This window comes from Notothenia rossii, assembly GCF_949606895.1.
Source record: "Notothenia rossii genome assembly, chromosome: 7".
Lineage (NCBI taxonomy): Eukaryota > Metazoa > Chordata > Actinopteri > Perciformes > Nototheniidae > Notothenia > Notothenia rossii.
The window spans coordinates 85631341-85640668 of record NC_136905.1 but is presented as its reverse complement, the minus strand read 5'-3'; the positions used below and the strand labels follow the sequence as shown (position 1 = coordinate 85640668).

Sequence of the window (9328 nt, the reverse complement as noted above, 5' to 3'; positions counted from 1 at the left end):
AACCACTGACAACACTGAGACCACCACTGAGACCACTGAGACCACCACTGAGACCACTGACACCACCACTGAGACCACCACTGACACCACTGACACCACTGACACCACCATTGATACCACTGAGACCACTGACACCACTGATACCACCACTGAGACCACCATTGATACCACTGACACCACCACTGAGACCACCACTGATACCACTGACACCACCACTGATACCACCATTGATACCACTGACACCACCACTGATACCACCACTGAGACCACTGATACCACCATTGATACCACTGAGACCACTGGTAACTGATGCTGAACACCTAACTGCTCCGGAGCAGGTTATGTTCCAGGTAAAGTTCAAGGCTTTTATTGGTCATACGTCGTACATGGCTACAGTGTAGTTATGATGATGAAAATCTTAGGTTCACAAGAGACAAGAGATCAACTCGGTGAAAGCACCGCCTGCTGACCAATCAGAGCTCAGAGTGCAGGGTTTAAAGCGATCAAGTACATAGCTACACAAGTTTAAAGTCGATCCTCTCTGAGATGGGCAGTGACATCATAAACCTGTTAATGTAATGTTAGCTAGTGAGATTGATGTCAGCAGCTAGATTACCACTGTATGGGTTAGCACTGTATGGGTTATCCCCACCACTGTATGGGTTATCCCCACCACTGTATGGGTTAGCCCTACCACTGTATGGGTTAGCCCCACCACTGTATGGGTTAGCCCTACCACTGTATGGGTTAGCACTGTATGGGTTAGCCCTACCACTGTATGGGTTAGCACTGTATGGGTTATCCCCACCACTGTATGGGTTAGCCCCACCACTGTATGGGTTATCCCCACCACTGTATGGGTTAGCCCCACCACTGTATGGGTTAGCCCCACCACTGTATGGGTTAGCACTGTATGGGTTAGCCCTACCACTGTATGGGTTAGCCCTACCACTGTATGGGTTAGCCCCACCACTGTATGGGTTAGCCCCACCACTGTATGGGTTAGCCCCACCACTGTATGGGTTAGCCCCACCACTGTATGGGTTAGCACTGTATGGGTTAGCCCTACCACTGTATGGGTTAGCCCTACCACTGTATGGGTTAGCCCCACCACTGTATGGGTTAGCCCCACCACTGTATGGGTTATCCCCACCACTGTATGGGTTAGCCCCACCACTGTATGGGTTAGCCCCACCACTGTATGGGTTAGCACTGTATGGGTTAGCCCTACCACTGTATGGGTTAGCCCTACCACTGTATGGGTTAGCCCTACCACTGTATGGGTTAGCACTGTATGGGTTAGCCCTACCACTGTATGGGTTAGCCCCACCACTGTATGGGTTATCCCCACCACTGTATGGGTTAGCCCTACCACTGTATGGGTTATCCCCACCACTGTATGGGTTAGCCCCACCACTGTATGGGTTATCCCCACCACTGTATGGGTTAGCCCTACCACTGTATGGGTTAGCACTGTATGGGTTATCCCCACCACTGTATGGGTTAGCCCCACCACTGTATGGGTTAGCCCTACCACTGTATGGGTTAGCACTGTATGGGTTAGCCCTACCACTGTATGGGTTAGCACTGTATGGGTTAGCCCCACCACTGTATGGGTTAGCCCTACCACTGTATGGGTTAGCCCCACCACTGTATGGGTTAACACACACACACACACACACACACACACACACACACACACACACACACACACACACACACACACACACACACACACACACACACACACACACACACACACACACACACACACACACACACACACACACACACACAGAGAAAGAGGCAATGAAACAACATTTGTAGAAAATAAATAAATCTTTAATTAAGAATGAAATCTAAAGTCACTTCTAGAACTGGACTTCACACAGGAAACATAAAGAGGTTCTGAATCAGGAGGAACCTCAGAACTGAACCTGGTTCTTCAGAGGGCCCAGTAGGACCCGGTTCTTCAGAGGACCTGGTTCTTCAGAGGGCCCATTAGGACCTGGTTCTAAAGAGGACCTGGTTCTTCAGAGGGCCCAGTAGGACCCGGTTCTTCAAAGGGCCCAGTAGGACCTGGTTCTTCAGAGGACCTGGTACTTCACAGGGCCCAGTAGAACCCGGTTCTTCAAAGGGCCCAGTAGGACCCGGTTCTTCAGAGGACCTGGTTCTTCAGAGGGCCCAGTAGGACCCGGTTCTTCAAAGGGCCCAGTAGTACCCGGTTCTTCAGAGGGCCCAGTAGGACCCGGTTCTTTAGAGGGCCTAGTAGGACCCGGTTCTTCAGAGGACCTGGTTCTTCAGAGGGCCAAGTAGGACCTGGCCCAGTAGGACCCGGTTCTTAAGAGGGCCCAGTAGGACCCGGTTCTTTAGAAGGCCTAGTAGGACCCGGTTCTTCAGAGGACCTGGTTCTTCAGAGGGCCAAGTAGGACCTGGCCCAGTAGGACCCGGTTCTTCAGAGGGCCCAGTAGGACCCGGTTCTTTAGAGGGCCCGGTGTCCGGTCTCCAGCAGCAGGGCCTCCAGGCTCAGACGGCAGTGGGGGGGCAGGTAGGGCTGCTGCAGCCAGCAGGACAGGAACACCATGCAGAGGTCGGGGGAAACAGTGTGAGCCACTTCCTGTAGGATCCTCTGCTTCAGATCCAGTTCCTGCCTGAAGGAGTCCAGAAGGAGACCGGAAACCCCTTCTGAAACACAAAGAAGATTACCGTTAACACCAGGACCCTGAAACCTCTTAGGGTTAATTGAACAGGTGGACAGGTGGACATGTGGACAGGTGGACAGGTAGATAGGTGGAGAGCAGAACAGGTGGACAGGTGGAAAGGTAGACAGGTGGACAGGTGGAAAGGTGGAGAGCAGAACAGGTGGACAGGTGGAGAGGTGGACAGGTGGACAGGTGGAGAGCAGAACAGGTGGACAGGTGGAGAGCAGAACAGGTGGACAGGTGGAGAGGTGGAAAGGTAGACAGGTGGACAGGTGGAGAGCAAAACAGGTGGACAGGTGGACAGGTGGAGAGGTGGAGAGGTGGAGAGGTAGATAGGTGGACAGGTAGACAGGTGGAGAGCAGAACAGGTGGACAGGTGGAGAGCAAAACAGGTGGACAGGTGGAGAGGTGGACAGGTGGACAGGTAGACAGGTGGAGAGCAGAACAGGTGGACAGGTGGAGAGCAGAACAGGTGGACAGGTGGAGAGCAGAACAGGTCGACAGGTAGACAGGTGGAAAGATAGATGGGTGGACAGGTGGAAAGGTGAACAGGTGAACAGGTGGAGAGGTAGACAGGTGGACAGGTAGACAGGTGGAGAGGCGAACAGGTGGACAGGTGGACAGGTAGAAAGGTGGACAGGTGGACAGGTAGAAAGGTGGACAGGTGAACAGGTGAACAGGTGAACAGGTGAACAGGTGGACAGGTGGAAAGGTGGACAGGTGGACAGGTGGAAAGGTGGACAGGTAGACAGGTGGAAAGGTGGACAGGTGGACAGGTGGAAAGGTGGACAGGTGAACAGGTGGAAAGGTGGACAGGTGAACAGGTGGACAGGTAGACAGGTGAACAGGTGGACAGGTAGACAGGTGGAGAAGTGAACAGGTGGACAGGAAAAGGTGGACATGTAGACAGGTGGACAGGTAGACAGGTGGAGAGGTGAACAGGTGAACCCACCGAAGTGCTTGGAGCTCCAGCTGTGAAACAGAGGGAGTTTTCTTCCTTCGGGTCCGAACTGAAACTTCTCCAGATCCTGAACGCCACGCTGTGATGTCATCAGGCGCTCCATCTTCATCACAACGACAACCTGAAGGAAAATAAACACACCTGATCAAAGAAGACATCAAAGAAGATGTTATTATAACAGCTCGCTGTGCTATTCATATATGAATATAACAACCCAACAAATACTACAGAGGAAATGCAAACACAGCACCTACTCTGCACCTGAACACAGCATCTACTCTGTACCTGAACACAGCACCTACTCTGTACCTGAACACAGCATCTACTCTGTACCTGAACACAGCATCTACTCTGCACCTGAACACAGCATCTACTCTGTACCTGAACACAGCATCTACTCTGTACCTGAACACAGCATCTACTCTGTACCTGAACACAGCATCTACTCTGTACCTGAACAAAGCATCTACTCTGTACCTGAACACAGCATCTACTCTGTACCTGAACACAGCATCTACTCTGTACCTGAACACAGCACCTACTCTGTACCTGAACAAAGCATCTACTCTGTACCTGAACACAGCACCTACTCTGTACCTGAACAAAGCATCTACTCTGTGCCTGAACACAGCATCTACTCTGTACCTGAACACAGCATCTACTCTGTACCTGAACAAAGCATCTACTCTGTACCTGAACACAGCATCTACTCTGTACCTGAACACAGCATCTACTCTGTACCTGAACAAAGCATCTACTCTGTACCTGAACACAGCATCTACTCTGTACCTGAACAAAGCATCTACTCTGTACCTGAACACAGCATCTACTCTGTACCTGAACAAAGCATCTACTCTGTACCTGAACACAGCACCTACTCTGTACCTGAACAAAGCATCTACTCTGTACCTGAACACAGCATCTACTCTGTACCTGAACAAAGCATCTACTCTGTACCTGAACACAGCATCTACTCTGTACCTGAACACAGCATCTACTCTGTACCTGAACAAAGCATCTACTCTGCACCTGAACACAGCACCTACTCTGTACCTGAACACAGCACCTACTCTGTACCTGAACAAAGCATCTACTCTGTACCTGAACACAGCATCTACTCTGTACCTGAACACAGCATCTACTCTGTACCTGAACACAGCATCTACTCTGTACCTGAACAAAGCATCTACTCTGTACCTGAACACAGCATCTACTCTGTACCTGAACAAAGCATCTACTCTGTACCTGAACACAGCATCTACTCTGTACCTGAACAAAGCATCTACTCTGTACCTGAACACAGCATCTACTCTGTACCTGAACAAAGCATCTACTCTGCACCTGAACACAGCACCTACTCTGTACCTGAACACAGCACCTACTCTGTACCTGAACAAAGCATCTACTCTGTACCTGAACACAGCATCTACTCTGTACCTGAACACAGCATCTACTCTGTACCTGAACAAAGCATCTACTCTGCACCTGAACACAGCACCTACTCTGTACCTGAACAAAGCATCTACTCTGTACCTGAACACAACATCTACTCTGTACCTGAACACAGCACCTACTCTGCACCTGAACAAAGCATCTACTCTGTACCTGAACACAGCATCTACTCTGTACCTGAACACAGCACCTACTCTGCACCTGAACAAAGCATCTACCCTGTACCTGAACACAGCACCTGCTCTGTACCTGAACACAGCACCTGCTCTGTACCTGAACACAGCACCTGCTCTGTACCTGAACACAGCACCTACTCTGTACCTGAACACAGCATCTACTCTGTACCTGAACAAAGCATCTACTCTGTACCTGAACACAGCATCTACTCTGTACCTGAACACAGCACCTACTCTGCACCTGAACAAAGCATCTACCCTGTACCTGAACACAGCACCTGCTCTGTACCTGAACACAGCACCTGCTCTGTACCTGAACACAGCACCTGCTCTGTACCTGAACACAGCACCTACTCTGTACCTGAACACAGCATCTACTCTGCACCTGAACAAAGCATCTACTCTGTACCTGAACACAGCATCTACTCTGTACCTGAACACAGCACCTACTCTGCACCTGAACAAAGCACCTACTCTGCACCTGAACAAAGCATCTACTCTGTACCTGAACACAGCATCTACTCTGTACCTGAACAAAGCATCTACTCTGTACCTGAACACAGCATCTACTCTGTACCTGAACACAGCATCTACTCTGTACCTGAACAAAGCACCTACTCTGCACCTGAACAAAGCACCTACTCTGTACCTGAACAAAGCATCTACTCTGTACCTGAACACAGCACCTACTCTGCACCTGAACAAAGCATCTACTCTGTACCTGAACACAGCATCTACTCTGTACCTGAACACAGCACCTACTCTGCACCTGAACAAAGCACCTACTCTGCACCTGAACAAAGCATCTACTCTGTACCTGAACACAGCATCTACTCTGTACCTGAACACAGCATCTACTCTGTACCTGAACACAGCATCTACTCTGTACCTGAACACAGCATCTACTCTGTACCTGAACACAGCATCTACTCTGTACCTGAACACAGCATCTACTCTGTACCTGAACACAGCACCTACTCTGTACCTGAACAAAGCATCTACTCTGTACCTGAACACAACACCTGCTCTGCACCTGAACACAGCATCTACTCTGTACCTGAACACAGCACCTACTCTGCACCTGAACACAGCACCTACTCTGTACCTGAACACAGCAACTACTCTGTACCTGAACACAGCACCTACTCTGCACCTGAACACAGCATCTACTCAGCACCTGAACAAAGCATCTACTCTGTACCTGAACACAACATCTGCTCTGTACCTGAACACAGCACCTACTCTGTACCTGAACACAACATCTACTCTGTACCTGAACACAGCATGTACCCTGTACCTGAACACAGCATCTACCCTGTACCTGAACACAGCATCTACCCTGTACCTGAACACAGCATCTACTCTGTACCTGAACACAGCATCTACTCTGTACCTGAACACAGCATCTACTCTGTACCTGAACACAGCATCTACCCTGTACCTGAACACAGCATCTACCCTGTACCTGAACAAAGCATCTACTCTGTACCTGAACACAACATCTGCTCTGTACCTGAACACAGCATCTACTCTGTACCTGAACACAGCATCTACCCTGTACCTGAACACAGCATCTACCCTGTACCTGAACAAAGCATCTACTCTGTACCTGAACACAACATCTGCTCTGTACCTGAACACAGCATCTACTCTGTACCTGAACACAGCATCTACTCTGTACCTGAACACAGCATCTACCCTGTACCTGAACACAGCATCTACTCTGTACCTGAACACAGCATCTGCTCTGTACCTGAACACAGCATCTACTCTGTACCTGAACACAGCATCTACTCTGTACCTGAACACAGCATCTGCTCTGTACCTGAACACAGCATCTACTCTGTACCTGAACACAGCATCTGCTCTGTACCTGAACACAGCATCTACTCTGTACCTGAACACAGCATCTGCTCTGTACCTGAACACAGCATCTACTCTGTACCTGAACACAGCATCTACTCTGTACCTGAACACAGCATCTGCTCTGTACCTGAACACAGCATCTACTCTGTACCTGAACACAGCATCTCCTCTGTACCTGAACACAGCATCTGCTCTGTACCTGAACACAGCATCTCCTCTGTACCTGAACACAGCATCTACTCTGTACCTGAACACAGCATCTACTCTGTACCTGAACACAGCATCTCCTCTGTACCTGAACACAGCATCTACTCTGTACCTGAACACAGCATCTGCTCTGTACCTGAACACAGCATCTCCTCTGTACCTGAACACAGCATCTGCTCTGTACCTGAACACAGCATCTACTCTGTACCTGAACACAGCATCTACTCTGTACCTGAACACAGCAGTAAATCAAGTTAAATTAAGCTTCACCATTTTGTCGACGACCTCCTTTAGCTTGCAGCACTCGTCCTGCAGATCTGAAGCTTCAGCTGACAGAGGAGGAGGAGGAGGAGGAGGAGATGATGAAGATGGAGGAGGAGGAGGAGGAGCTAATGATGGAGTTTCCGACTCGTCCACCAGCCGCTGATCGCTCTGAGAACTGAAGGTTTGTTATGATAATAAAGGCTAAGCTGTACAGGAAGTGAACACCACACCATACAGGAAGTGAACACCATACAGGAAGTCTATAGTACATATCTAGATAGTAATAATGATGAGTCAGACCGGCGGGTGTTCACGATGGCGTTGGCGCGGCCGAAGCCCTCGTCGTTCAGGCGCTCCCAGCGCAGCATCAGGTTGTGCCAGTCTGCCGCGTTGTCTTTCATCTTCCGGGCACTTCCTGTGACGGAAGAGCACTTCCTGTTTGTCCCTGTGGTATCACCTGACCAGATAACATGAAACACCTCAATAACAATAATAAACATCATATTATTAATAACGTGTTTTGATGGTTTTTCTCTTCATGTTCAAGAAAATATTTTTAAATGAAATCTATATAAGTTTATATGTTCTGTGTTCTTATTTCAGGTTTTCTCAATACCCTCCATCTTAAAGGTCCCATGTCATGCTTTTCTGGTTCTTACCCGTCCCCTTGTGTTCTGTAGCTTCTGCATGTAAACGGTCTGCAGACCCTCAAAGTGCACCCTGTAGAAAGTACAACTCTAACACAGAGAAGACCTGTCTGTGCTGCCCCAGTACGCCTCGTTGGACATTTCTCTTTTTTCATTGTTTACTTCTTGGGTATAGTGACGTAACGTAACGGCTCCGCGGATTGGTACATTGCGGACTTCCTCACACGCACACACACACACACACACATTCGGAGGGACGTTGCGAGGCTCGCTGCTGCGAGGAGCGGGACACTGTGAGCCGGTGTGAGGTCGGCGAGACAGCGAGACACCGCGGAGCTCAGCCTGGGCACACACACAAACTCCCAGCCATGCTGCGGGTGTGTGTGTGCTTCGGGCTGGGTTTCGCTGTGTCTCGCTGTCTCGCAGACGGCTACTGGGCTCACAGAGGGGGGGGGACAGAGAGTGAATACACATACTATACAGAGATGCTGATTGAGAAACCAATCTGAGTTTGGAACATTGAACAATGTAAATCTATTCTAGTAGACCTCAACAATGGAACTATGATCAATAGAAATGGCCATGACATGGGACTTTTAAGCTCTTATTCTTTCTCTCAACAAACATATTCTGGGGATTCATCTGTGATTATAACACATGTAATAACTCCATCTGAGAGATTTGACCTCTCTGTTAGAGACCTTATTATGTCCTGTTATTATAGAGTGTAGTAACTTCTTCATCTGAAAAAAATAAATAAAAACAATAAAAGAAATGTGTGTCCCTTAGAACGGAAGTGACGATCAGCTGTTTGAGCCTCGTGCAAAGATCCGTTAATAATGTATCTCTCAGAGACCGTATTACCTCTCTCTCAGAGACCGTATTGTGTCCTGTTAGTATAGAGTGCAGTAACTCACCCTCCATCTGACAAATACTCATAAAAACTATAAAATAAATCCTCGAACGCACGTGCAGCTTCCGGGTTCTTCTTCTGTAGTGCAGCCTCTTCTTCTTGTGTGGTTTACCGGCTCAGAGGCGCCACAGTGACCCCTG

At 49.1% G+C, this 9328-nt stretch overlaps 1 protein-coding gene across 9 annotated transcripts; it reads right to left on the bottom strand.

Annotated features, from left to right (window-relative positions):
* Positions 1-1820: 1820 nt before the first annotated feature.
* Positions 1821-9328, bottom strand: cinp (cyclin dependent kinase 2 interacting protein). Of its 9 annotated transcripts, XR_013800979.1 has the most exons (6): positions 9193-9328; positions 7929-8085; positions 7635-7803; positions 3655-3784; positions 2222-2685; positions 1821-2167 (listed from the first exon to the last, which is right to left on the bottom strand). XR_013800979.1 is itself a non-coding variant. In XM_079640799.1 (5 exons), exons 1-5 carry the CDS (start codon positions 9212-9214, stop codon positions 2483-2485), a joined length of 681 nt encoding a protein of 226 aa, XP_079496925.1. In that variant the 5' UTR covers positions 9215-9328; the 3' UTR covers positions 1821-2482. The 9 variants fall into 9 exon arrangements, 8 of the variants coding, with proteins under 8 accessions (XP_079496925.1, XP_079496926.1, XP_079496927.1 ...); XM_079640799.1 differs by having other exon boundaries at positions 1821-2685; XM_079640800.1 differs by having other exon boundaries at positions 1821-2682.

Coding starts and splice junctions, on each gene's coding strand:
- cinp (XM_079640799.1), bottom strand. CDS start 9,214: ATGAGTATTTGTCAGATGGAGG. Junction 7,804..7,928: donor GCCATCGTGAACACCCGCCG/GTCTGACTCATC, acceptor ACAAACCTTCAG/TTCTCAGAGCGATCAGCGGC. Junction 3,785..7,634: donor AGGAGGTCGTCGACAAAATG/GTGAAGCTTAAT, acceptor ATTTTCCTTCAG/GTTGTCGTTGTGATGAAGAT.